General features: G+C 45.4%; 9 protein-coding genes across 9 annotated transcripts; 5 read left to right on the top strand and 4 right to left on the bottom strand.

Annotated features, from left to right (window-relative positions):
- Nucleotides 1-70: 70 nt before the first annotated feature.
- Nucleotides 71-2,293, bottom strand: JR316_0001980 (Ribosomal lysine N-methyltransferase 4; the record flags this gene model as incomplete). The annotated part of the gene is made up of 8 exons (XM_047887776.1): nucleotides 71-584; nucleotides 647-927; nucleotides 1,001-1,072; nucleotides 1,145-1,501; nucleotides 1,566-1,627; nucleotides 1,719-1,799; nucleotides 1,903-2,092; nucleotides 2,156-2,293. The coding sequence occupies 8 exons, from the start codon at nucleotides 2,291-2,293 to the stop codon at nucleotides 71-73; spliced, it is 1,695 nt and encodes a 564-aa protein (XP_047752699.1).
- A 6,615-nt stretch (nucleotides 2,294-8,908) lies between these two features.
- JR316_0001981 (uncharacterized protein) lies at nucleotides 8,909-10,349 on the top strand (the record flags this gene model as incomplete). The annotated part of the gene is made up of 7 exons (XM_047887777.1): nucleotides 8,909-9,096; nucleotides 9,148-9,159; nucleotides 9,214-9,559; nucleotides 9,611-9,677; nucleotides 9,734-9,785; nucleotides 9,856-9,947; nucleotides 10,003-10,349. 7 exons carry the CDS (start codon nucleotides 8,909-8,911, stop codon nucleotides 10,347-10,349), a joined length of 1,104 nt encoding a protein of 367 aa, XP_047752700.1.
- Nucleotides 10,350-10,622: 273 nt separating this feature from the next.
- JR316_0001982 (Putative serine/threonine-protein phosphatase C22H10.04) lies at nucleotides 10,623-11,962 on the bottom strand (the record flags this gene model as incomplete). Its single annotated transcript, XM_047887778.1, has 8 exons — nucleotides 10,623-10,643; nucleotides 10,700-10,991; nucleotides 11,043-11,124; nucleotides 11,181-11,237; nucleotides 11,302-11,431; nucleotides 11,483-11,607; nucleotides 11,664-11,734; nucleotides 11,796-11,962. The coding sequence occupies 8 exons, from the start codon at nucleotides 11,960-11,962 to the stop codon at nucleotides 10,623-10,625; spliced, it is 945 nt and encodes a 314-aa protein (XP_047752701.1).
- A 1,796-nt stretch (nucleotides 11,963-13,758) lies between these two features.
- Nucleotides 13,759-14,694, top strand: JR316_0001983 (uncharacterized protein; the record flags this gene model as incomplete). The annotated part of the gene is made up of 4 exons (XM_047887779.1): nucleotides 13,759-13,921; nucleotides 13,973-14,397; nucleotides 14,447-14,579; nucleotides 14,669-14,694. The coding sequence occupies 4 exons, from the start codon at nucleotides 13,759-13,761 to the stop codon at nucleotides 14,692-14,694; spliced, it is 747 nt and encodes a 248-aa protein (XP_047752702.1).
- Nucleotides 14,695-16,287: 1,593 nt separating this feature from the next.
- On the bottom strand, nucleotides 16,288-17,417 carry JR316_0001984 (Pre-mRNA-splicing factor CWC24; the record flags this gene model as incomplete). Its single annotated transcript, XM_047887780.1, has 3 exons — nucleotides 16,288-16,694; nucleotides 16,750-16,806; nucleotides 16,865-17,417. The coding sequence occupies 3 exons, from the start codon at nucleotides 17,415-17,417 to the stop codon at nucleotides 16,288-16,290; spliced, it is 1,017 nt and encodes a 338-aa protein (XP_047752703.1).
- A 1,883-nt stretch (nucleotides 17,418-19,300) lies between these two features.
- JR316_0001985 (Regulatory protein cys-3) lies at nucleotides 19,301-20,209 on the top strand (the record flags this gene model as incomplete). Its single annotated transcript, XM_047887781.1, has 1 exon — nucleotides 19,301-20,209. One exon carries the CDS (start codon nucleotides 19,301-19,303, stop codon nucleotides 20,207-20,209), a length of 909 nt encoding a protein of 302 aa, XP_047752704.1.
- Nucleotides 20,210-23,079: 2,870 nt separating this feature from the next.
- Nucleotides 23,080-24,562, top strand: JR316_0001986 (LysM and putative peptidoglycan-binding domain-containing protein 1; the record flags this gene model as incomplete). Its single annotated transcript, XM_047887782.1, has 2 exons — nucleotides 23,080-23,532; nucleotides 23,585-24,562. The coding sequence occupies 2 exons, from the start codon at nucleotides 23,080-23,082 to the stop codon at nucleotides 24,560-24,562; spliced, it is 1,431 nt and encodes a 476-aa protein (XP_047752705.1).
- Nucleotides 24,563-25,916: 1,354 nt separating this feature from the next.
- On the bottom strand, nucleotides 25,917-26,755 carry JR316_0001987 (Glycolipid transfer protein B; the record flags this gene model as incomplete). Its single annotated transcript, XM_047887783.1, has 5 exons — nucleotides 25,917-26,105; nucleotides 26,164-26,418; nucleotides 26,474-26,532; nucleotides 26,591-26,675; nucleotides 26,729-26,755. The coding sequence occupies 5 exons, from the start codon at nucleotides 26,753-26,755 to the stop codon at nucleotides 25,917-25,919; spliced, it is 615 nt and encodes a 204-aa protein (XP_047752706.1).
- A 223-nt stretch (nucleotides 26,756-26,978) lies between these two features.
- Nucleotides 26,979-27,751, top strand: JR316_0001988 (Free methionine-R-sulfoxide reductase; the record flags this gene model as incomplete). The annotated part of the gene is made up of 4 exons (XM_047887784.1): nucleotides 26,979-27,013; nucleotides 27,073-27,148; nucleotides 27,201-27,300; nucleotides 27,354-27,751. 4 exons carry the CDS (start codon nucleotides 26,979-26,981, stop codon nucleotides 27,749-27,751), a joined length of 609 nt encoding a protein of 202 aa, XP_047752707.1.
- Nucleotides 27,752-27,755: the final 4 nt, after the last annotated feature.

Below are 27,755 nucleotides of genomic sequence, written 5' to 3' on the forward strand. Positions count from 1 at the left end.
GGAATTTTTTTTGTATATTGCAATGCACATTATTTTGCTGGAGCTGTTCTGTCTTTGTTGGACATATAATTTACCGCCTCTTCTTCCGCCCGCCTTCTGCGTCCTCGTCCTTTGCCGCCTTGCGCTTATTCTTCTTCTCGTCCTTGGCCCCGGCGCCCTCCTCTTTCTCAACCCACCCAGCCGCCTCATCCACAACACCCAAAAGCGCCTCCAACACGCGCTTCTCGCCCAACCGCACCATAATCGCATGTCTCCTCCTCCTCTTCCCCACATCCCCCACCGACACCGGCACAGCATCCAACGCACCAAGCGCCGCCTTATCCTCCAGCACCCCGCCACCCACATACATCCCAGCTCTGCGCACGAGCACGGCGCGCGCGACGCGCAGCGCCCGCGCGTCCGCGCCTGGCTTGGGCATTTTGTCCTTTTGCTGCGCGCGCGCAAAGTCGGCGGCGGGTAGGCTGAGCAGGCGGATGAATGCGAGGAGGGAGGGGGTGAGTGTTTGTACGAGGCGCTGTTTTGGATCGGCCGTGCTGCTCTGAGAGGCGTCGGTGTCCGCTAGGGGATGTTCCAGCACGAATACACTGGAATAACAAGAAAGAAACAAGTTAGTTATGTGTCTTTTTTTGGATGTGATAGGGCTTACTCTTCGCCTACGTCCTCCATCCACCAGTCGATCCGCGGCTCCATGTCGTCCATCGTCATTGGACTGTTCCCTCCGCCCACATTGGCGTTGGCGTTCAGCTCGTCCAGCACACACTGCACGACGAGGTCCGCGCGGATCTCGAGCACGTCCCCGGGGTTGCCGTACTCCTGCTCTTGCGCATTTCCGCTTTCGCTTTTAGATGTGAAAGGCAGGGGAAGCCAGTCGACGTGTCCATAAGCTCGCAGGAGCTCCGCGTTTGGTGGGTCGCCGTACGTGTTCCACTGTGTTCATAAAAAGTAAAAATCAGGCGAACAAGAAAAAATATTTTTAAAAAAAAGAAAAGTAAAGACGCACGATTTGTTCTCCGGCTTTTATCACTCGCGTCGAAACCATCTTCAAGCACTCAGGTTCGTAGAACAGGCGGACCTGTGTATATAAGAACGCGTTGGTACCTCTAACTAACCACATTCAACACGAACAAAAAGCGCAAAAACGCACATTTTCAGACTTATATCGCGCGTTGAGGATATCAGCAAGCGGGACCATGGCAATTTCAGTATTATCATCTTCGTCAGCTTCATCTCCATCTTCATCCTCTCCCTCGTCATCGTCCTCGTTGTGTTCATCCACGGCACCATCTTCATGCTCGTGGCCAGTCGCTTCCGGCTCATCAACGTCCATCGCACTGCCCATGCTCGCGTTACCCACATCCTGGTCCTGTCCCGCATCAGCAAGCTCGCTCTCATCCTTCTCAACCGTGAAGCTGCGCGACTGGATACGCGTGCCCATCATATGAAACACGTCGAGCGAGTACAGCGTCGGAATGTCCTCTTGCGCAAACAGATCCGGACGGCTCTGTATGGTGAAATAAGACAAATGATGTGTAATTAGTTATGTTAATAAACCCAGTGGTACGCACCTGGATCGCGGGGAGCACTTTTTCAGCGTAGGTTTTTTCGGCGTCGTCTTTTCCTAATTTGTCTGTGTGTCGTAGGTACGGATTAGCATGGTTTTGAGGAGGGAAGGGGAGGGGAGAGGGCGAGGAGAGGAGAGGGTAAGTGCGAAAACGGACCTACCACCGATGTTCCCTTAAGCTCCGCCAGCTCGTCTTCACTCCAGAACATAGGCGTATCAAACGTCGTAGGCATCATCTCTAAAAACATTTTTTTTTAAAAAAAAATTGGTGCGCGTGCAATAATCAGCAACCCTTCTCAAACAAAACAAAAGCAAAAGCAAAATTGAAGAAAGCCCCGTACCAAAGTAAGAACACCATTTCGACTGTGCGCCTTGTGCCGCCTCCCACATCATGCATAGGATGAGGCCTGCCCAGCCGCGATGCAGCTCGAACGTCTTCTTCCACGCGCGCTCGCCCATCTTGGCAGGCAGTGCGCTCGTGCGCGGTGTGAGCAGCAGCTTACGCGGGATCGAGAACACGGTGTGGTTTTCCTGGTGGAAAAGTTAATTAGGTGTTAGACATTATTAGAGGTAGATGTTTAGAGCAGTACGTACGGGGATGTCGACGAGCGCGATCGCGCCGCGTCCGCCTTCTGACGCTGGGAAGTCCATAACGTCCATCGCAGCCGTGTCGATATACCCGTCATTCGACTGGAACCACGAGAAGAACGCTTGCATCTCGGGTGAAGGCATTTTTTTATTGCGTTGTATAAGCAAAGCTCTCTGGTAAATGTAATTGAAGATAGATAAAAATGAGAAACTGTGAACGTGAACGTGAAGACGCAAACCAAATAGCGGGAGGAGCGATCACGGTAGACGACGGAAGCAATTTTGCCAACTTTTTTTCTTTCGTTGATAGCGGGCGGGCCGAGTTACCGATTTTGATCGTTTTCCCACGATAATTTACACGCGTTGCGTGTCCGCGGCCGCAGTTCGAGTCGCTGAGCGCTCGCTCAACTTAGAACCGCGACAAATGATACTGATGAACAGATTTGTTCGTGTAAGTATCATTCTATTTTCCGTGTGCGATGACAGCCAAGTCTCATAGTTGTCCTACTTCGATCATATACTACCACAAAATTGGGTAGGCGCTCTACATAGCCCCTACATTAAACAGCGTCAGCTTGTCGAAGTGGTTGTCAGATCCAGTTCGCTTGGAGGCTCGAAGCATTCAACTAGACTGGCATTTTGCGAGTCATTGTGCAAGTTCCATGGTGCAAGTGCAATGGAGCATATTGAGCGCTATTGAACTTCTGCGATGTTAGAACGAAGCTGTTATGGTAACCTTCATGGCTTCGAGAAGTCACTAACTGACTTCGTATCGCGTTCTGTCTGGGAGAGACTACAACTGAGAACCGCGACAGAAATACTGGTGAACAGATAAACCTCTAAATGGCACATTGGGCAGAAGAACATGACAGCCAAGTCTCATAGTTGTCCTACTCCAATCATATATCACGAAATGGAACGGGCGCTCTATATAGCGTCTACATTGAATATTGTCAGCTTGTCGGCAAGGTTCTCAGGTCCAGTTCGCTCGGAGCCTCTAAGCGTTCAACTAGGCTGGCATTTCGCGAGTCTTTGCGCAAGTGCCATGGAGCATATTGAGGGCTACTCAACTTCTGAGATATTAAAAGGAAAGCTCCTATAGTTACCTTCAAGATTTCTAGAAGTCACTGACTGACTGCGCGCTCACAGCTAATCTAAGACTCAGCGAGGGGCTCAAGCATTGGTCAAGCAAAAGGACCCTTTCCTGTTCACTGTAGCCCTTCCTTGCGCACATGACGCGAGCTTCGAGCGCCCGCCGGGAAAAAAATAACCTTCTTTTGTATAAAACACACATCATTATAAATCTACCTTGGTGATCAAGCGCTAGTTTTTTTTTTTTCTCGAATTGCGAATTGTTTCGTGTCCGCCCAAACGCTAAAAGCTCCGTACTAAAAATAGATGCCGCGACAGATGTAATGGATAGACAAAATTGAGTACTATAAATTAATGGATCATGTATGTATATGTACGTTTTTACGCATTGATCGATGACCGGAATAATGCGGCAACTTAGAGCGCAAGGTCGCTTCTGGGACAAAGTATTGTCGAAATGAAGCTCTGACGCCAAAAAGCGCAAGGCTAATGAAAACGTAAGAAAAAAGTGTGCAAGGAATTAAAATACGGCCGAGCCGAAGGAAGTGACTTACGACAATGTCTCCAAGTAATTCATATCAAGCTTGGTAGGGACCAGACTCCGAGTCGGATGAAGCGTAGAACAAATAAGTCAGTAAGAATCTCCAATGGGACAGTCCCTAGTATAACCTCCGAAGTCATCCTTCATTTGAATATAACGTTTACGATATACTAAGCTTAGTTCCAAGTCGTCAGACACATTATCATACAAGAACTAGAATTATTCTCTGAAGAGTATCGAATAATAAGAGAGCCGACCATCGTCGGTGCAAGTACATGATTAGTCGGCATCTCCTTGTGCTTCTCCGTCACATTGAGTGCATGCATTGCGTGCTCAGTGCATCTACCCAGCTAAGGCTACTCATATCCGAATAGATTTTTTCAGAGTAAAGAGACCGCCGAGTCTAGATGTTTCTCGACTCTTGAAAAGGTGTTTGCCCGTGCTGCCTTCCCACGGAACTATGCAGAAGCTACCAAGGCTCTGAGTAAAATTACTGTTGGCTTTCAAAAATAGTAATTGTGAATCCTTAAGAGTCCAAATGCTGGATTGATTAATATTTGCGACAAGACTAATGAACATTGAGGGACGGCCAAAACAGATTACAGCGGCACCCACTCAAGCCGGCGCCACTGTCAAAACAAGCAGCGAAGTCTCTGCCATCAAGACTGCTTCCCGTTCCCATACACCTGAGACGTCGTCAATGCTTTGGTTTGTGATATGTCAGGGTCGCTCCGAAGGTGAATGTTCTCCTAAATCCAACGTGCATCAGATAGCGCCGTTTGACAGAAGTTCTAGCATCCCTCGCTGGTAGTTGCATGCTATTCCCTCCAGGAGAGCCGTGGCCCGCCGATAGGTTCTTTTTGAAAGCTAGAGTAAGGCTTGAACGCGGTGTAATACTCTATAGTGTTAATTAATGATTAGCAGGTATAAAATTAGAGTGAGGATCGCGGAAGCATTTACAACGACCTACTCATAAAGTCGACGCATCAAGCACGACATTTCTTCAGAGAAAATATGACAACATAGACGTTGCTCAACTTTCAGAGCTTGAAGAAGTATGCATAGGGGGAAAATTGTCCCAGTAGTCGATGAAACGGCGCCTTGTTCCTTTATTCCATCTTTCCCAACATCAATGACTCGGACGTTAAAGATAGACGCAGCTTGATCCATTCTAGATTACTATGAGGGTGTCAGCATCAAATTGGACACAGAATAGTGATTTCCAAATGCGTCGATCAAGAGAAATCCATCCATGGGATACATCATAGAGTTACCCACATCTCAAATTAGTATTAGTTCAGTGAATCTATCCCAGACAAGCCAATCACCTAAAATCGTACAACTCGAAGCCTTCGTGAGACACAGAACATCGCAAAGAACTCCTAGAGAAATCCTAACAAGCGGTTAGAATGTAGTCAAAACAGGCCGAAGTAGAAGGCAAGTATACCCGGAAGAAGGTGGAAAGATATATTACTCGTTGTAGGTCTCAAAGTACACTTGTGCATCGAGATTAGGAGGACCTCATGACGTTCATAATTGCTCTGAACACCCACTACTCAGCCAAGGCACTAGTCAACAACTTGCGCTGCTTATGACAGATTGTGAATTACATACGCACAAGTAGTCACTTGCGAGAAACGACTCACCATGAAATGGTTAACCATTGAATACCGATAAATGAAGGAAACCAACACTTAAAATGAACGCTGTCTTTGTCGTAGTTGAGGATTTCGGAATGCTCCAAGAGTTTAGGTAGACCGTTTGCTGGTATTGGAATGCCCCACTGACAACCTGGTAGTCACGAGTGGAGTGAAATTTGACAAGCCTTGAGAAAGTTAAGACTTTTTTAATAAGACTTTTGACATTCGGTTTGACAATCGAACTTTGGTATGCGATAACGATAACTCGTTGAAGATGCGCATGGAGATTCAGAGATTCCAATGAACTGCCATGTATAATACAGAATCAAGCCATTACGTAGATAAGTCGAGTCTGAGAGGAACAAAATTCGTGAACATCGCACATTGATGTACTGTCAATGCCTAGAACCCAGTAGAGAATACTATATCCAGTGTTCGCAGTTTGAACGTATCACAAGTGGTGGAAGTGGGCAGAAAGAAGTTGCAGACAACATGTCCGACAATGGGATGAAAAAATATCACGGAATGGTTAACGAGGAATTCGTCAAGACATGTTTATTGAACAACCACCTTAAGAAGATATTCGCAGAGGTTCCCTGGAGCAAAATAGATAAATCTTCGCTTTCGCAGCGAGAGCGCACCCATGAGTCCAGAAGATCGCGAACTGTTCCCACCGATTGTCGATAATGATAAACTGTGTTCCACAAGTTAACTCTTTGCCAGTATTAAAGTCTTCAACGCAGTCAGAGTAAATTCAACCCTAATCACCCAGATGAGAATTTATCTCCTGTTTTGAATACAGTTTTGAGTCCAACTCGGAAGGGTTTCACTTTCAGAAGCCTCAACGATGCCCGAGGTACCGTGGGTGAGCGCTCGGACCAACACCAGAAGACATAGAAGCCTTTGAATCACCCTCGTAAATGGATCCAAACACTCCCAGGGTGGCACAATATCCATAAAATCCTAGGTTAACCACAATCCGTGGCTGACGTCAATAGGGAGAGGGTAAATTCAGGCCTGTGAATGTACACTGAAAAAGAAAGCGCTGCAGTCTATGGTTTCTGGGAAGAAGTAAGTGTAAGTGTTAAGAACCAATGAAAGGGATGTGAAAGAAATTGGGATGCCGGAGCGATGTGCTGGTCGGACGTGACAGAGCCGTGAAAAAACCTGGGGGATACGTTGGAGAAATGAACAAGTTTGAATCTCTTAAGCTTTGATTGCTATGTCGCCTTTGATTATCAAATTAGCTATAGATTATGTATGTATACTTACAGATAAGTAAAAGATTTATTAAATGCCCAAATGGAAATTATGTCAAGTTGAGCGCCCAAGCTCAATCCTAAATCGGCTCCAGTTTGATCAGCAAGTGTAACTTAACCAAAACTTGCTCCTGCCTTGGCTACAAGCATCGGCTGATATGAGCTCCTTCTATCCGCAATAAACGGGCATCAATGAAGACTCCTAAATTGTCACTCCCGGTGCCCATCTCAGAGGCTCAACCAAGTCACTTCACCATCACAGTTAAGTTTGATAGAAATGCGGAACACTGATAGTACACTACTGGTAAAATCTAGCTTCGTGTTTTCGATTTCAAGAATGGGAAGAGAGGTCAGATAAATTTTTCACATTTCAGGAATGAGCTGAAATCTAAAGATCCGATACAACAGGTTTAACTAGTCTTTGCCATCCTCAAGTATGAAGAACCCAATTTGCCAACTGAGAGCTCTTCCTTTCTTGCACCGACTTGTCGATTTCTTATTAAATTACATTAGGTTGTCAGATAGGAAAGGATGTATACATGGGCGTATGACCCTAATTATCCTCGGCATACGCGTATCTCGAAGGCCTGAACACCGTGGATAGTGGTATTAGTAACAGGGTGTTGTATGCAATCAAAATGTGCCTTCTAAGTTCTTTCAATGATCATCTGGTAGCAGCTTGTGTACGTCGTTTTCCTTCGCCGGTACCGCTCTTGTTTAACTACCGTGAATTAGTGTGAAGGAGGATCAGACACTGAACCAGGAGCACACCTTCTAGTAGTATTGCTACTCAAAATGCTTCGGTAACGAAAATGTTTTTTTGAAAGGCGGAGTACGCAAAGGCACCACAGAAGAGCTTCTTACCACGACTTCGTTGACATTATTGAAAATGCGGATATGCCATTGGAGCTAATTTCTCGGCGAAAGGCCTTCCGTGTATCACCTGTTGATCAAACGTTGCATTTCCTGCTGCAGTTGTTGCATGATTTCTCAGGTAATTACTCCATTTTGTATCTCAATGGCCTCACAATATTTAGATGATCCTTATACAGCGGAATCTAATCACGCTAGCTATAGGTATAAATGAATGGCACATTCACATTGAGACTAAATAAAAGCATGGTCTTCGATGATAAAACCACCCTGGCGGAAAAAGGCATTGGATAGCATTCACTTTCACCTACATTGAGTAGTACTCTTTGGAGCTAAGTTTTACTCTCGAGCATCTATAAAGGAATCGCATTACTCTCGACGCCACCAACCGACTTTAATCTCTTGAGCATCAGCCCTGAGGACAAGCTGAGGGAGAGAAAGAATAAAATAGTGCCCACAAAACGGCAATCTGGATCCCATCTAGGGTCCCGGTTTAAGTACCTTCCTTAGACAAGGATAACGCGCTTTACTTACGTCCATATGCCAAGTATGGTACTCTTGAATTTCTCAACATCCTAGACAGATGATTGCCCACAATTCGGTGAGTCCACCGTAGCCTCATTGACGAAGGCGCGTGCATCATACACCACGTTTAGTGGCTAACCATAAGCGTCCGAAGTTTGAATCAGACACTTAAGTCATAGAAATGAAGGGCATTGTTTTTTGAGAGAATTCAAAGATTCTAATCCTTTGCAACTCATTTCTAAAAGAAGGGGTGAACCAGAAATGCAACTGACACGGATTTTCGAAAAAGAAATGCTTTCGATGAGCATCTCACTGGTCAAATAGATCTGATAGACAGCAAAATCTGGAGTAAGTATCTGTCACTGTGCTTGCAATCATATTGAAGCTAATATGTGTGCTACTATCAGTAAAACAACCTGTTATAGAACCCTCAGTGGCTCAGTGCTGTGTGATTGACAAGTTTCTGAAGTTACCAAATGGAAGATAAAACACAAGCGATATCATACACTGATACACAGGTAAACGTCTATCTAAAGTGTGAGAGTTTCTTATGTGATGCGTACCGTTTTTGATTCCAATGCCATTAAAGAGTGGAGGGGGGATTACGAAGGAAAGCCTCAATGATCTTGTCATGATATAACAGACTCTCAGGGGATGTTACCTATTTCCGGAAGATGATCGTGGGAATGGTACATAGTTGTTTTAGGCAGTTCATGGATGTCACGCCAAGGTCACTTCACTTCTCTTGCTTCTACTGCCTATTTTCCAAACTCCCCTACACTCCTTCGGTATACTGTTACCCTTCAATTTCAGCTGTGCTTCGAAATAAATGGAAATTTTGAAACGGCTACAGAAGAACCGAGACGCACTATTAGAACAATATCATACCAATCTCGAGGATATTTACAGCCTGCAAGACACATTGATTAGGGACATATTGCCTTCTGTCACCGATGAGCTTGAGCTCAGTGTAGAGTCCCAGGAATGGGCAAAGGAATGGCTTTCCGATACTTGTACGTAAACTTTATCTTTCAAAACGCTTTCAATGTGTATCAACATTGCACTAAGCCTCCATGTTTCGTATTTCAAGGGTAAGGCCAGCTCCATCTTTGACCGGGAAATTGTTCGATCCAGTCCCTTTCAGCGCAACAAATTCACGCGGTCATTCTCCTTGGAGGCAGTCCAGAAAACTTTGCTATGGCGCCTGGATAATTTATGGCCAATAGAACCTCCTAAATCGATCCCCAATCTTCATTGCCTACCCGCCGATATCCGCGACCCCTTAGGCAGGCCTATCTTGGTCGTGGAAATGAGTGCAGTCGACGAGTCCCTGGATTCTCAGAAACGTTCTATAATCCAGGCCTTCGAGCAACTTAGGTTACATTTAAGGAAGCTATACGACAGCTCTGATGACGATGCAAGGCCGCCGCTTCAGTATGTGGTTCTGCTTGACCTGAGCCAACTGTCCCTTCATAGCATAGTAAATGGAATCTACACGCTTTGGATAACTTTACTCTAACATATGATTCAGAACATTGATTTATTCACGTGGGCAGTACGTGAGGTGATACCACGTTTCTCTGGGCTGGTTGCAGCAGGTACGAAACCATTTATCATGCATTCCCCGTGTCAAATTAGAATATTTTTCCAACAGTCTTTATGCTTAATTACTCTTGGGCTCACGCTGGCCTCTGGAATGTTTTTAAGTATGTGTTAATATATTTTTGCACCGAAATAGGCAAGCTGACCGTTCCCGTTATCGTTATTGTTTTTAAGGCGTCTATTGCCAGAGAGTGCTTTATCTCGAGTTTTCTTTCCATCAAAGAATGAATTAGTAGAATACTTCTCTGAATCGGCATTGCCGCAAGGTAAGTAGAGGTAAAATTAGCACAGTTTATTCTATTCTGACACCGCACGACAGAGTATGGTGGAAATATGCCCACCTTGGCACAGATGGAGGATCCAATGCGCCCTCATTTACCTATCCCAGAAACACGACCAAGCACCATACTACCGACGGCCGCTTTGCTCCCGGTATCCGAATCATCGTCGATTTCTCCCTCATGGATTTCCCCAACCTCACTTTTAAATCCCTTCTTCGGGTACTCTGTATCAGCAACCTCGACGGATGGTTCCCGAACTTTTCGTCACGGTCGTCGACGAAAACGAGATCTTGCTCGGACATTACTGTCTCTTTTTTGGTTGCGCTGGCGGAAACATATCACCTTCGGCTTGTGCCTATCAATTGCCTTGGTCCTCCTAAGGATTAGCTTTCGTTCTCGCCAGGGTGGTATACAACTCCTACGACGGACTATTATGCCTCGATTCATCAATAAATGGTAGTGAAGTTGCAGTACTTTTTTGTTTTTGGATTTGATCAAATTTGTTTCACTTATCCGTCGTGTATTTCAATGAAAGTGGTACTTACACCGCGGCATGCTGCATGTACACATAACGGTGCCTATTTCTTTATTTCGGGCTTGGTGCCAGTAGCGTGCCGTGGGCTAATGTCATTATGGACGATGTTACACATTATTCATAAATTACAAAAAATATTCCGGGAGCTGGTAAAGAAATTATTAAATAAGATTGGGGTCACGCTGCAGATAAAAATTTGTACCTTCCCTGCTGCATTTTGGGCAGCCTGTTGATTGGGTCCATCTCTGTCATTTTCAGGAGCAGCATCAAAGACGTTAAAGTACATCGAACCACCTGGGCCGACTTCAAGTATGCTCGCAGAGTTACCACAGCGGTAACAATAATTCGGAGCCGACCATACAGTCGAAAGGTGTTTGTCGAACAGTGAAGAATACCCTTCCATACAAAGCTGATGGGCACGAAGGATATGCGACATGTTGTTTTGATCTAGAAACTTGTATACCACTCCAGATCCAAATGTATATCCAGCACCTCTGGTCTCCGGTCGTTAGTGCATTTTGCAAACGCTATGTGTGGTGATATACCTTGGAGAGATAGCAAAGTCCTCTTTCTCTGGATCTGGATCCGACCATACCAGGTCTGCCATTGGGCCTTCATGAGGAATTTCTGTAGGAAAAATTAAAAGGCGGATCAGACAGAAGCGAAGAGAACCAACGCAGTACCTCTAAATCTATCTACCACCTTAATTTGATCAATGGAATGTATCGAAGGCGAAAGGCCTGTCAAAAGTTGGTTAACTCAGCTTGTTGTTGGAGCTTTGCCGTATAATCCGACAAGACGCACCTCCATGAACACAAAATATCCGATCGTCAATAACAACCGACAACGTCAGAAAATCGAACATGTCCGTGAAGTAAGTCCAGACATGAGAGGAACCATATTTCCGAACGCATTCCGTGTAGAATCCATACGTCTTTGAAGTCGATAAGAGAACAATGAAAGCTGCTCAGTACTAGGAACTGACTTGTGTGACTGCTCTCGATTCGTGGTTCCCCCTGATGAGTTGCACTCGATCTGGATACCGAAGCTTGAGACATGTTAATAGGGATATTGTTTCAACGCTGAATAAACCACGATCCACGTAGTCGCCTACGGAAATGTTAAAATGATTGTTCAACTTCGCAGGGATGAGGCCTCTGTCGCACCGAGAAACAGGTAATTTGTGTTCGGTGCGTATCCTCCTATACGAAATATCTCTATCAAGTCGTAGAATTGGCTTCAAAGGTGCATCTGCCATCAGCTTGTGTGGGCCCTATGCCATATCGCTCATGACTCACCCATGAATATCACCGACCACAGTCACCGGTGCGCTAACATGAACGACATTAGACTCGCGCATAAGGACCTCCTTTGTTTTCTCGCATATTTCTCGCAGTAGGACTTCGTGTAGTAGTTGTTTTCGTAGTAACTGCTGAATACACGCGTCTAGATCAAAAGGAGCCATTTCTTGCGTCAATAGATTCAAGGGAATTCGAGTGATCGTTTGCTTGGTTAAGCTTGGCTACAGCTTCTGACCCTTACTGACGGCGACCTCGATACGTTCAAAAGAAAACTCATTCTTCTTCTTCTATCCAGGAGCTTACTCAGTAACTCAAAGCTAACTCTGACGTGAATCCTCATAGGATAACCTCCATATAAATCTGTAGCTATTCTTCTTCAGGAATGCCGTCCTGTTTAATGAGATCGACCATCCGCGACATCCACCAATGTATCCTCAGGAGTGACTTCCGTTTGCTTCACAAGTGCTTCCTACTAGGCTTTCAAAAGGTCAGGAATTTTTACAAGAGCGGAGCTGGCTCAGATATTGGTCACAGCACAAAGTGCCTGTCGCATTCCATCGCAAAAGTCCACACTAAAGATTGGCCCGTCAACACCTCTGATGTGATTTGAAAGTGTCATCGGCATCTAAGTATTCTGTGGGGTTGTCACGCATATTTTAAATATGACGAAGTGCCATGTCAAATGACCGGTGCAATTTTCAGGACAATATAGTGAGTTTAACGAGTTTTAACATGGCGTTCACCGATTAGAATGCTTTGATCTAGTTTGAACTAAACATCGAGAGTTAATACCTCCGAACATATCACATCGCCCCTTTAATTAACTTCATCAGTTCCTATCGCCGTGCTCAATCAATACAACTTGGCATTCCAATCTTACAGTATGCTTGCAAGTCTTTCAAAAACGTATGACGGTGAGCATGATCACCCGTGCTGCTTGTTGTAAAAAAGCTGACAGAGAACCAGTGGCGGTCGGTGGTATTCTATTGTTGATACGAACGAACACGTCGAACAACATGGCTATAGCAATGGCATGCGTACAACACCCAGGAGAAGGTATAATAGAATCCTGTGTGCACCAAAGAATCGTAGGATCATTTTCGTTGGATACACTACCGTGGACCATGTCTCTTTTCAGACTGCAGATCCGAGTGTTATTTTAATGGGGTCTACATTTGAAATATTAACATTCCAAGCTCCGCGTTAATGCACCTGCCGCGAAATCCGGAAATCCTGAGAGGACTTTGCTGATACAGGTACGTGACTTTAAGTTGACGGTGTTGCAAAAGTGTCTTTTAGGTTTCTCTCTTATTCAGGCAGACCGGCCAGATAATTGACGTCAAAGGGAAAATTTACTGAGTGCGTGTGTAAACGCTGCATTTATGCACTCATCTATATCGCGTATCGATAGAGTTCAGTTTATGGCATATTTGACATCGTGTGCCTAACCTCTTTTGGTCACAGCTTTCTCGATAACTTCCATCTTCCCCTACCAAATCTGAAATTTTGGAAGGCACGCGCACATCTACAGATCTGCAGCTAAGCTTGGTTCCCCGAGCGAATTACTTCTCAAAAGGTTTTCGATGAATGATTTTCAAGGCGGCTAATCAGAAGATATCCTCAGTATTACCTGGAGCTGTTCGAAGGTGGGCATTCTGAGGCCGTAATGCGCAAAGCAGATAGCTAAGTGCGAAATAGTAGGCTGCCGTGGATAGCGGCCCTCATTCGTCCTTCGGGACACCAGGATCGAAACGATTTATGATCTAATTCGAACGCGGATTCTCCTTCCCCGATGACCCTATACTTAATTGCCAAGTTGACACCTGACGGTTCCGTCCTATTAAAGGACCAACCTTCCAGGCATCCCTCGGTCCAAATTTCCACCTGTAATACTCTCTGAGCGTACAAGCGCAAATCATCTTGTCATTGCTCACATTCCCCCTATTTGACGCCGTTCACTATGTACCAACGCGATCCACGTTCCTTCGCCTACGATGATCAAGGGGCAGCGTATTCGTCTGGTCATAACAGTGCGGATTATCCTCCGAATGGGTATCCTCATCCACAAAGCTCTGGACATTACTACGCGCCACCTGGTCATGGTGTAGGTGGCGCTCATGAAGGTCTGTTCGTTCCTTACTCCGTACGTTGTCGATCGTTGAATTCGTATGTAGGCGTCAATTCTGGTCCATACTTCCGTAGCATGACTCCATCTCTTGTCGCTGCAAATCGATATCCTCGCGATCCAAGATATTATAACCAACAAGGCTTTGGAGGATCGTCTTCCTCAACTTCTCAGTCGCTATATGCTTCTCAAAATCAACCGTATCCTCCCCAATACCTTCCCACTTCCGACCAGAGGTCGGTTCCTCTTAGTCCGACGCCTAATCCACCTGCACATTTCATCCCTACTCCGTCGGAAATAGCCCACAATTATTCCAGCTACTCACACCATTTAGTCACGCCTCATTCGCCTACAAGCCCAGAAGACCAATACCACTCCTCAGCCGATTATTCTTCGCCGCCACATATCGTTCCATCATCTCATGGAAGTCAAAGTCACCGGCTGTCTCGAATTGCGACTGGTCGTCCGCAATCGGTGTCTGCAGCCACCAGTACATCTCCTATTTCTGCATCGTCACCCTCAGGCGAACGATTTCCTTGCGAGAAGTGTGGCAAAACTTTCTCGAGGTCCCACGACCGAAAGCGCCACCATGAAACTCAACATCTTGCTAGCCCAATACTCCACATATGTCCTTACTGTTCAAAAGAGTTTAGCAGGTAAGAACCCATGTTTCGGCAGTTGTTCACGATTCTTTATTCAAATACCTTTTTTAATCTTCTTCTCCTTCCTGCTCTTCTGTTTTTAGAAACGACTCGCTTAAAAGACACCTAGATAATGGGTGTGACGAAATGCATTCGCATTCGTAGATTACTCCTGCCATTGGTGCTTCGGGTGAGCATACGGTGTCTTGCCAATACTCGGTTCAACATTGACCTTGAATTCCTTCCCTAGACACTGACCCCTATGGTTGTCGTCCATCTGTTTATATACACATAACCACTTAATCGGCCGCCATATCAATCCATACCTTCTTGGTAGGCTGTTTTAGAAACCCAGTTCCGCGGAAGGTTAGAATTATTTGTCTTCGTAGACCAGATGACAAGTCTACCACTCATGGAGCTATCACATCTATCCGTTCAATAACATGAATCCCGAATAGCGTCCTTTCCAAAAATAGGTGAATGAAGCATGTAACGGCACATCGCGCTGAAATGCTTGACTAAATCTGAGATAACCAACACCTTGGAACGAAGAAATAATTGCCAATCTACCCGATCTTGCATGTTCTTACGACAATCGCAAGACGATCATTCAGGGTTCGGATTCCCGGCCTATAGACTTGGAACTGGTGCTCGACTCGCGTCTTTGCCACACTCTGTTTAGCGTTCCCGATACTTATGAAAGTAATCAAGTGAGAGACGATGCTCAGGCATTGGATTGGACAGGAGCTTTGCCGTAGAACTGAAAAGTGGTCCATGATTTAGCCTTCGTTCATCAACAAGATTCTCACGTCCGTTGATGTTAGTAATGGAGAAATGCACTTGCGTATGTACCTGTGGACTCAGTAGTCACTCGGCGGTTTTCTTAATTATGTTAGTTTTAAGTGAGGGTGGGAGACCACTGAGTCGGGGCTGCTGGTCCAAAAATCGGTCGAGATGAGATAGGACCTTTAACAGCATTATTATATCTTTTTAGCCAAGACTGGTTGCTGGCAAAAAATGATGGGCAGAAAATGACATACGGATACCCGAATAAAATTCTGTGTAAACAAGGCTTATTTGCGATTCAACTCACAATGTATGACATCACACTTTGAACCGACTTGCGCGTCTTCATTAAAAATTTCATTGATGATGCAGCGAATTGATAAATTAAATCTAGAGCGGTAAAGTTCTTACTGATCTTGACCAAGATTTCTACTCTGGACTACATCGTAGTGCGCAACTCCGAAGTTTGCCTAGAAAAGGTGTGGTTGCTGCCTTGAAACAACTTGAAACAACTAGTAACAATTTGGTATCTTTTTATTTTGAATCACCAGCACGAGTGTCATCTCTGTTAGCGATAGCCTGCAAATCCCTGCTGCCTTTTGACTGAACTGCCAGATCCCACACGGGGCTTGTTCGCGCAAGGATGGCCCTATTTCTTCAGAAACATTAGCTGTTTGCAAAGTCAAATATGCCCTCAAACAGAAAGAGATTTCCGGGTGCTCGGGTCGTTAAAACGAGGCAACCAGGACGTCCCTTTTAATACGACGATAAATCCTGCTTTACAGTCACAGTTTGTTGCGTTGATAGTGGTGTAGCTGTGGGCGTGTGAATTGATAAGCAAATGTGCAGGCAACTTGCAAGAGAATTTCGACAAAGGTCAATATCCCAACATATAGCGATGAATGGTAACGAATAGTACCTGTTAAACTGAAAATGTCTATTCCGATTCCGATTCTGAACCTGAACCTTCTGAACTGTTTCCTCCTGCAGTTTGCAACCCTTCAATCTGGACAGGTGCGTCGTTGTTGCCCAACTCTTCGTCCTCTTTGGCAGACTTTGCCTCTTTCTTCTTGTTGATTTTGTCGATGATCTTGTCGGCACGGTTGAAGATACCACCAGTGGGTGTGCCGCATGCAAGGCACTTGGGAGTTTTAGCGTACCGTTTTATGGCACATGCGGAACAATAATAATGGCCACAGCGAGTAACGACTGGATCCGTGTAGTGCTTTCGACAGATGAGACAAGCAAATGGGACATCTTCATCAGAATCGTCGCTGTCAGACTCATCTTCCACTTGCTTGCTAGCATTTTCAGCCAATTTATCGAGCTGCCATCCTGCAAGATCTGAACAAGAAAGTTAGATCATCTATTCGCTTGATTAGGGTTGGGAAGCACTCACACGTTCCACGGTCGTGAAGGAATTTACATGTGTCGCCGAAGCCACAATAACCAGTTTCTGTCAACGATGAAATGAATTAGCGGAATTTTATACAAAGTTACTTTTAAATACGCACCTTTGTAATCCTTGCATACATCCGGTTGATAGTCAACGATCGTTACAGTTCGGATAGTACTTGTACTCCGCTGGGGACCAACGCGCATCGCTTTGGGGACCTCCGTGCTCTTTTTGATATGAGCTTTGTATGCACTTTGACCATGATACTGTCCATCATCTGGTATCTCATCCTCCACACCCGCATCCGCTTTCTCCTTTCTACGCCTCTTCGCAAGCAGCTCCTCGGCCTCATCGCCAGCTAGGATTTCAAGAGCTGCATTTGTATGAGACCCTGCAGCGGTCCACTTGACATCTGGGCCGTCCTTTTCAGGAGCGTCTATATCGTCAAAGCCATCGCGTTGAGCAACCGTGCGCTTTGTCCCTGCACTAAGCAAATTATTGGCCGTTTTCTTTGTTGGGAGTACGACCTCTGACTTGGAAGAGGACGGAGAGGCGAAAGCCGCTTGAGGTTTTGATGAATCTGGCGAAGCTGAACGCTTACGTGTCGTTGTAGGGCGGCCTTTTCCTTTTTTTTTGAAGAAAGGAACGTTCACAGCCTCAGCAGATGCCATGTTGTCGTTGGTGATGGTTAGAGCTTAAAGATCGATGTTCGCAAAGTGCGTCTGTTGCTCAACTTACGTATCGTCATGAATTCGGGTTCGGCTGGCTCGGCTCAATGACTAATGTTCTCACGCATTCGTTGCTGACTAATGATCACGTCTTTCAAGTTCAAGTCGCGAGGCTGCGACTTGAAGACGCCATGGTCGTCGTAATACTCTCTCATATATAAAACCCAAAGTCTCCCTTGAATCCCTCCCCACCTCATATATCTCCCTGACACGTCTACGTAATATGCCCTATCGCCAGCCGTAATTGCCCTCTCAACGACCTCGCGGGCGAGTCTAGCTCTTCAAACAAGTCCGAGTCGCGTCGGTCGATTAGCGTCACCAAATGGGTCCTTTGATTTTCCTTCAATGTTCTGTTTTCCCGATACACCCTCTGGAATCTCTACATATAGGCTTCGCGTCTTTTCGCTAATATGACGTCTCGGCATTTTCTCGTCCATGCTAGCCACCTTTGGTCGATGTTTGGTTCGTTCTTTTATCTCTCTCTGGAATGTGAAAATAGTCCAGCTCACTATGGCCTTTCTGGTTATCTTCTATATTACATTTACACGGACAACCTGCAAAAAACTTTAATTAGCCTACAGAGACTTCCTGACAAGCGACGCGTCTGATATCATCCAGAGGCACAGGTCCTGCGTCATGTGAATAGCTCACTCAATACTTTGCGCAGTTCAGTGTGTAAGGGATTACAACTGAGCAGTGCGCTATGCGATGTGTAATCAGACCGTCTGTCATGCTGACTGGAAGGCAGCGACCTATTTATACGAGTCATTGCCATCAAGACAGCTAGAAGGCGGTTACACGACAGCATTCTCTTCGATGGCTCCCCAACGCTTCCGCGACTATCGCTTGGGAACATTCGCGGGTATAATCGTTATCAACCTTTCTGGGTGGTAATTTAACATTTCTTTGTCAGGGATTGCGCTCAGTTATTCGCTCTAGTCTTTTACTCTGCCTGACTCCTGTCTACACATCGGCAGTTTGGTTTGATATTGCAGTAATCAACGATCGCCGTTCTATCATGGGTGATTATCGGACATGGCCAATTTATCTCTTGAGGAAGCCTTCTGACTAAACTCTGGCCGCGGGCACGCTCTTCACGTGGGCTTTTGTGCCAGGCTGCAGAGACATCAGTCTTTCCATGTGCGTCTATGACCATGAGGCAATCTGCACGCAGATGTCGTCATATTGTTGGTACGACCGTTCTCACTGGATGTTAGAAGCTCGCGATGTCGATAAGCTGTAGGTATCGCATTTCTCAGACAGCCTTCTATTCTATGCACTGCATGCACACATTGGACACGACAAACGTTTCACCAACTCTTCCGGCTTTTGTATTTTCATCGACGGACACTTGCACTCCAAGGTCGCCCTGTCCATTGGCCGCCACAAATACAAAAGTAGGTGTCGTGCCTCACTGGAAGCGATCCCCATAACCGGAGCGAAGTGGGCATCGGTCATGTGGTTTTTCAGGGCTGCTTACTGAGGCGCCCCACTGAGGTTGCTGAGTGGACACTGTCTCTCATTTAGTTTTGATTTTGAAGATGTATAAATGGATGTGGTTACGAGACGCAGAGTATACTGTCTACGTGTAGATACGGAGGTTCTGAATATGTCTTCGGGGAGAGGGCAGGACAAATAAAGCAGTGAAAGGAAAAGCGGCTTTGTAATGGAAAGTGTATTTGAATTAGATGCGAAAATGGTCGGACCGATAGCAAAGGTCCCGGCTTAACCGACAACACAAGAGCCTGCTTTGGGTTTCCATTTTTCTTGCGCTACTACCACCACTATCGTCAGTTCCACATCTGAGTGGGGTCACCGTCCACCCAATGCCTTCTGCAAATCTTCAAGGCCTCAACATCGTGCACCCTCCTCACGAGCCCTCCGACGCTCACGATCTCCTCTTGGGCCAGGCTTACCCAGATCTCACCGCTCAACTCGACCTCTGGACCAACCTTGCTTTCGACTCGGAGGAACCCATTGCTACCAGACACGACGACCACAAGAAGGCTCATCTAGATGACGATGAAGAGGAATCCCGTGCCGCAGAAAAAACTGCCCATAACCTGCCCGCACCTCATATCCAGCAGGGAATTCCTGCCCCTCATGCCAATCTCTTCGACCTGAACACTTTCCTTGCCGGCTTTGGTATTGATTCTTATACTGCCCACCCCTCCCAACTTCAACAACAACCCAATGCGATCGCACCGTCTCTGGCTCAACTATTGGCTCTTCACCCATCCAACCCTGCTTATCCTCAAACCGTACCTCAGTTTTCTGTTCCGGCCGCACCTTCTGCGTACACCCGCCCTACCATTCCGGAGGCGGAGTCTTATCCTCCTTCGAAACGTTCCCGAGCTCGCAAGATGTCCATTAACAGCGCTGAATCCCCCGATTTTAGGGAGGACAGTCTACCACCCACTACCACCGCTCTCTCTCCTGCCGAAGATAAGCGTCGCAGGAATACTGCGGCCAGCGCTCGATTCAGGCTCAAAAAGAAGGAAAGGGAAGCAGCTCTCGAAGGAAAGGCAAAGGAACTGGAAACCAAAGTCGCCGAGTTGGAGAGGGAGTGTGAAGGGTTGCGCAGGGAGAACGGCTGGCTAAAGGGTTTGGTTGTCGGTGTCACAGGCGCTGCTCAAGGCCCTAATTCTACTCAAAACCTCAACGTTTCCCCTCCTCCTTCTTCGACCACGGTATCGGCTGGAACCAAACGACGCCGAGACGAAACCACTGCATAACAACGCTGTTTGTCCTCATATTGAATGAAGAAATTTTTATCATTCTATCCCTATACATTCTTATAAATTTCTACACGTAAATCGTCGTAAAGTATTTGGGTTGTTGATCTTTTTTATCTTTCTTTCCTCCTTCCTTGTTGTATCCGTATCATCAGCGACACCGCGCAGAGACCATTGTAAGATTGTATATCGCTACCTACTCTACCCCGGATACTTTGTTATCATTGCACTGCCCATTACGGCAATATCACCTCCTATGCCTGCCGTAAAGGGTTCAACCTTGGCCCTTTTTTCACAAATCGCTTTACCCAATGAATTGGAGGTTTGCTTCAGTACCTGTATAGTTCCTGTGGATGCATATTCGCCATCAAATGTATCTCCCGCTTAATCCCCGGACTGGATATATGATGGTAAACATAGTTTTGAGAAAGCTGGTCACCAGGGGTCTCATTTCTCCAAACTGAACATAGCTTGCTTCAGCAATCCCAACGACCTTGCCTTGAATTGCCTAGCCCGCAAAGCTGTCCCTCGCTCCGCTAATCCGAGTTGCGATGCCTGCAATTCGGAATTGCTTAATCATAGGGGTCCATCTCCTTCATTTTTGGAATCGCAATTTCAAATGCCCTTGACTCCTTCGGCCCTCTCGCTGTTCGTTTTAGTGGCTAGCTCAACCGATCGGCTTTACTTGGGAATAGGGTTGAAGGGTTAGTAGGGTTAGCGTCGCCAAACATTATCAGAAACATATGTCAGCTTTCGAACAGATTATCATGCAGAAATCAGATCAAATTCGAGTGCGGCGGGCTGGGGGAACCTTGCAATAGCCGACAGTCGACCGGACCCCCGAATCACGAGCGCCAATTGTTAGGATGGCACAGCCACAATCATCCACTCGATCAGACTGGGCACACAACTTGACTAGTAAAGGCTCAAAAGTCGTGAGCAGTTCTGAGCTCTTTCAAAATCTCTCTTAGAACGCAAACCCTCAGAGAGGCCTCGTATCTGATAGGAATGATGAGTCACGTATGACTCTGTACCTTAAGAAGGTTCAAAAGCTACTTGTTGAGTCAAAAGCTTGTTTTCAATTCAATCTCGAAGAAGCACCATTTCTTCCTCTCCATGAGGAATTGATGACAACTGCTACCGTCATACGTAAGAAATGTTGTCCTCATATGCCACACCGGGCTACGAGAATCTCTGCAAACAGTCATAAGCAATTAATGATCACACGTTGGTAGCTGGCCAAGGCTTTCAAACCTCGATGTTATTGATGTATTATAAATCCCATTTATGCAAAGGGGCATTGATTACGGTTCTCAAATTAAAACCAGAACAAAAAATGAGTAAATATGTGCTGGTTGGCATCTGAATATCTGTCCGATGGTCCGAAGTCAATATAGTCACCAAATTCTTCATACCAAGGAATTCTAACGACCAAAAATATCAGTATCAGATAGAAGCAGAGATTCACTTGGACAGTGGCAGGACCCTTAAGGACATTTCTACCGCACATAGATCTTCGACTCGCTACGAATTACCAATCCGCAAACAAGGTTACATAGTAGTAAAGTAAACCAGGTTTTTGTTGTCTTTGAAGTGTTCATCTTTGTAGTGTGGTATATCATTTACGTAAATAGTACATAGATCAAATACACAAAGCGTACGAGCGATCTTCAGGACTCCGTACCACGCTATCCTAAATATGCCATCATCAGTGGTGTTTTGGCTAAATTCTAGATATGCTAGCCACTATTCATACGATGAGCCATTTACGTCAAATGATGAGACACAATTTCTCATGTCAATGACATCTGTATAGGCTTATTTCATTTTCTCTCAGTGGATCCAATGAAAATACGCTTTCTGTAGAACGAAAGAAATTGGTATATAAGGACAATTGAATCATCGCACAATTACTTGCAATCAATATTACCCTTTTTTGGATCTTGCATCGGCAGGTACTTTTGATACCAGAACGTCGCTGAGATTATAGAGGAAAAGGATTCAAGCTATCTGCTCGTTTTGGCAGATCCGAATTACTCAAAATTGACGACATTATTAGTATAATTGGTCCCCTTGGGTCAGACCCAGCCTCCAGGCGTCGTCAAGCGCCACTCCTCGCCACCGCTTGACTGATGAGCTCTCTGTGGAGTCCTATATGACTCTTTAGAGGCATTACCCTGTTCTATCGTGGGCATATACTAAGTTATGTGGTGCCATCATCCGTATAGAACCAAGAATCAATATCTCTTGTCAACAAGCTTAATCAGAGGCTCAGTCAGATAAAGAAGGTACGAGTCTTGACGCACAAATTTTATATAATCAAATTTCTTTGAAGAAAGTTATTGGATTGGCGAATTGCACGAGGTCAAGTTACAATTATACAAAGTCAAAGATCATCAATGATAAAGTTAAATCTATTCCAGAGCTCGTCCTTGCCATCTCATACCACTACTAGTACTGGTAACTTCACAAAGTCAAGACTCGAAAGTTCAACTTGAAGATAATTTCCAGGTCTAAGGTATGTTTTCCATATGGATGCTTTTAAGAAAAACCGTATAGTAAAGTACGGGCTGAGAATGTTTAAAATCGATTTTAACCATTAGAATTGCTCTAGTCACTGGGTAGTGAGCGTCGTCGAGTCCTAAGGTGTCTGCAGTGGACAAAAATAGCTCGCATGACAAATGAGATACGCGGAGTAATAATGACACGTGCTACTCGATCATATGATTCCAAGGAGTGATCGGAGGTTCGTTGTACGGTCATTCTACGGGCAATGGTTGAAACAACTTGTCCAGCAAGTAAATCGATCCTTACAGACAGCGTTGACGCCTACGCTGTGTATACCCATCTGCGTCGCCTCGCTGCTGCTTATGTCGTACGACAAATCTGACGATCTTGCCTATAACCCATTTGCACATGAGGACGACCACCGCCCCCCATCAGCTTCAAGCTCAATTCAAGGATATTACAGTTCAGCTTTCTTTCCAAAAGTTTCACCATCTAAGCCAACGCTTCGTCGTCGGAAGTCTTTGGCAGACAAATCTTTCAAGCTTGAGCAGCACCCTAGGAACCATGCTCGAATTCCGACAGAAATACAGATAACGCCGCCATACAGTGCTGGTTTACATCCTTTGAAATCAGCGTTGGCAGCAACTAATAATGGTTCAATTTTACATGATTTGGACGTCACGAGACCATATCTATCTCGCATTGTTAATGAAGGAAACCTGGTAGACGCACCTTTACTGGTGGACGGCACGGTCGCAGACAAAATCCCTCCATCTCAGGTTTCGGATCTGGAGAAAGATGTTATTGTTCATCAAGTATGCTTTTATTATTTCCTTTGAAATGGAATTCAATTCATGTATATCTTAGGTTTCCTCAAAAGATTCTTTGGCAGGTGTCTCTTTAAAATATGGGATTTCTCTTCCGAATTTGAGAAGAGCAAATCAACTGTGGACGTCGGATTCTATACATCTGCGGGACGTACTGTATATCCCTATCGACCAGGCCTCACGGGCACGCGAATACGTACCTGAGCCTAAACTTATATCCCTGACCCCAGATACGCAAGATTCACCCAACGACCCTTTTGACGACGCCTCTACTGCCAGCTCACCATTCAAAACTGAACCAACCAATTCACTACCGTCTAGTTCTCCTGTATCTGTCCGAAGAATACCCGCCAAGCAACTGACATATTTCCCCCCTTCGAGTAGCAAGGCAACGCGGTTGAAAGAGAACGAGGACAGAGACGCTACAAGTGTATACCTTCATTCTCCTGGAAACTCTAAGACGTCGCCCGGACCTAACAGATATAGCCCAACTCCAGCTAATAATTCACTGGCGTCTATTCTCACAGCACTTCCCATCGCCGCCTCCACTAGAGACGAGATCATCACCCGACTGTCATTTGATAGCGCCAGTTCCAGTTTTAGTGATCGCTCACGATTCGAATCAGATGAAGAAATTGGCCACGAACTTGGGAACGTTTCTAGACAAAACTCAACACAAAGCTATCACGCCAATACAACAGACAACTTGGACGAACTGGACGAGGTAGCAATGCCTACACCTAAAGCTTCCCAACAACCCCACCGTATTTTACCTGCTAGAAGTCAAACCATGTCAACCACATCGTCATCGCTTCCAAAGGCATCATACATCCATCCAACATCTTCGACAGCAATCCCTCCAAGATTTTATATTTCCCACATTCATGAAGCATCTATTCGCACCTCCCAGCTAGAGCCGTCCCCTGCTATGGAGCTCCCAAATTTCCGAAGCAATACAGTGGGCAGATCTGTGGGAAGAGTGTATCAAAATCACAGTGAGGATGAACCTGTTTCTTAGCCTACCATGAATGGAGTGAACCATGGCTTCACAAAGGGGAAGGAATGAAGTTTCGAACTTGTAACGACAATTTGTTCGCACAAGTAATCATCGATTCGTATCATAACTGGTTTGCCCCGATATCTGGGTACATTCAATTCCACACGTTTCACCTTCACGGACAGCACCAACCCCTGTCCTTACTGTTGGCGATATATGGAACATGATACCCTCGAAGATTTGCTGCTGGGAAAGATGTCTATCTACATGGAAATAGGTGTTTCGTAATCATTGCATCGTTAGCCCAAGGGAACATCGCAATACGAAAAGAGGCATTCATCACTCTGTTGGTTGAACTTTCGACAGATGACGACAACCGATCCCTTCTATCTTACACTCTGAAAAGATATTCAATTTGGTTTTAAAACAACTCGAAATCTGGTTGGTGTATATATACATCCAACTATAATGGAGCCTGACAGGTATGATGACAATGGGCGTCCTCGCCGGTATCGGACCATGCAATAGCAAAGGATAATATGTTTAGAAGGAACAAAAACCCCAGTGCCGTCCCCTGGCCTACCAATCTCAGCAATACCACAACCCACGAGTGCCTTTCTTATCATTCATCGGCCCCCGCTCCTCGTTATCCTAGACGCATCTATTTTTCAAGTTATTTGACAAGGGCTCTCCTCCGAAAATGATACTGTATACGCGGCGATACCAATAATGAGCACACTCATAACTATTTCGGCGCCCATCTCGGTCATGTTAATAGGTTACATAATTTGATCCTAATTTTGGGCTGTTTTGCGTTCAGAGATGCTGCAGAGCAGCAGATCTTAGTACTGGCTGGATATTCACAAATGTCCTCCGCCACATTAGACCTCGGGAGTTGTCAATAACTAATCTTAAGCAAACACAGGTTATTGCTGTCGCGCAGGATCGGACACAACATACCTTAAGGTCGACCGCATCTGCCAACAGTTGCGATTGACGGACATTTAGGCAGGGCTTCTGATACGTTGTGTTTGTTGTGGTGCATCTCTAGAAGTTGGTTTTCTGTGAGGGATCAAAATCAGATCGGGTCTCCCTTCTGTAGACTTGCTTATCTATCACACGATTTCTGATTATTTCGTGCAGCGGACTCATCATTTACCAGGCCCCGGCAAGACGTCACAAGAGGAATTTGTGGACGTATTCCTCTGCATTTGAGCTTAACTCATCAAGACCAGTCCAACTGAAAAAGTGGCGCCCAATTTTCATTCATTCTGAAATTTCCAATCCAATCTAACGTGTGAATATCATCATCATTGATATACATTTGGATATCTCTTTCGTTCGGTATTATGTATCTTGTGTTGGGAAATGATGTTCAAAATCCTTTTCCATAGTTGCCTTTCTCGTAGAAAGCTTCCACTCTTGCAACGATATTGCTCAAGGCAGCCAACCACTTGTCTAACTCTTCGTTGAGTTTTTCTTGTGTTGCAGGCGCTCCACCATCTGGGTCAGCAGCAAGTTTAGCATAGAAATCGGCACGATATGGGCATGCCTTCATTGCCACCTAGATGAAAGACTCTTGTATAAGTTTTCCAAATTTGAGAGTGAGGGGTTCTACTGACACTAAAAATTCCTTTGACAACGAAATTGTGGAACTTTTTCAAGGTATTTTCGTAGGATTTAGTAAACGCAGCAGCAAGCTCCTCAGACTTGTTACTTTGAGCATTCTGAAGTGCTTTGCAGGTGAAAGACAATCCTCGAAGAAGCCAGAGTAGACCTTCTGTTGCGGTTCGCTTCTTTTCCCCCTTTTCATTCTCCACAAGCGATTCTAAGGTTCCAGAAAGAGTAGGCGTGGCCTGATAACGGGCGCGTACTTTCTGTAGACGGGTATATGATTAGAGATTACGCTTGCTATCAAAACTACCATCTCACAGCAATGTTCCCCTTAAGATCGGATTGAACTACGGAGAAGGCGGTCGATCCAAGGAGATCTGCGAACAAGTTTTTTTTTTAAGTTGAGCCGACTTCAAAAAGAATACGTGTACAGACCGAAAAGGCCTACCAGACCGTCGGCAGCTTCGAGAAACGTCACCGTATCAACGCCAGCATCGGTGATAGGGACATCTGCGAAAGACTAAGGCCTTTTGTAAGAAACGTACATGTTGACAGCTGACATTGATATCTTACCTTTACGGTTTCAAGATATGGAGCCATTGCCTAGGAAGAACACTGTTGTAGTTTGGTGTAAGATTAGGTTGGGAAATGGGAAGGGAGATTTGGATTTGTTACATCGCGTTGGCAAGGCGCGACTTCCTGATCACCGGATAGAGGGTATGAATGGGAATCATAGATTAATCTTATCTTATCTTTCCTCTAATGACTCCATCTCGCAACAGAAAAATGTTCTTCTCATCGACAATCACCAACATAGTAGACGATGCCACACGCAGATTCATCCCTTGTTCCAGACAGGTCAGAATAGCGCAATATGGCAGTTATATTGAAAATGTCGGTTGACGATCACCTCTTAGTATCACAACTAAAGCTCAATTCTGGGAACACATCTACATTCAATTGGAAGGGCTACTGGACGGTCAGAGGCATTGGGTATGCTGTTAATTATTCATCCATTAAATGGCGAATAAAATATCCTTTACAGGTTTCTAATACGGCCAATGCATCTTCCCTTATTTACAATTCCTTGCTCGCGTTTCCGAGATTTTTTGGAAAAGCAGATGATAAAGCGGTCAACTGGTGTGGTATGTCATTACTGTCCTAATATCCTTTTACTTGTTCTGATGGTTAAGCAAAGGTTTCTATATCGACTCGAACCTGTTCCCATCCCCTCGTTTCCCCAAACCAGTGTTCATGAACGACGCCAATAAACTGCTCCTAGGCCCGTTTTGCGGCAAACCTGCATGCCAATTCATTCAAACTGCCCCGGGAAAGGCTAAGGGAGTCTGTGCAGACGCGTATCTCAAACGAGAAACTCTGGTGGTGCCTGAGGTTGACCTTTATCCCGGGCACATAGCGTGCGACGGTGAAACCAAAAGCGAAATTGTCGTTCCTCTGATACATACAGCTGAAGGTATAACTACCGTTCTAGGGGTGCTAGACCTTGATTGTCTTGCTGTCAATGGATTCGACGATGACGACAAATTTGGGTTGGAAAGAATAGCAAATTTGATTGTAAAATCGTGCAACTGGTAGTGGA

This window comes from Psilocybe cubensis, chromosome 2 (assembly GCF_017499595.1).
Source record: "Psilocybe cubensis strain MGC-MH-2018 chromosome 2, whole genome shotgun sequence".
Taxonomy (NCBI): domain Eukaryota; kingdom Fungi; phylum Basidiomycota; class Agaricomycetes; order Agaricales; family Agrocybaceae; genus Psilocybe; species Psilocybe cubensis.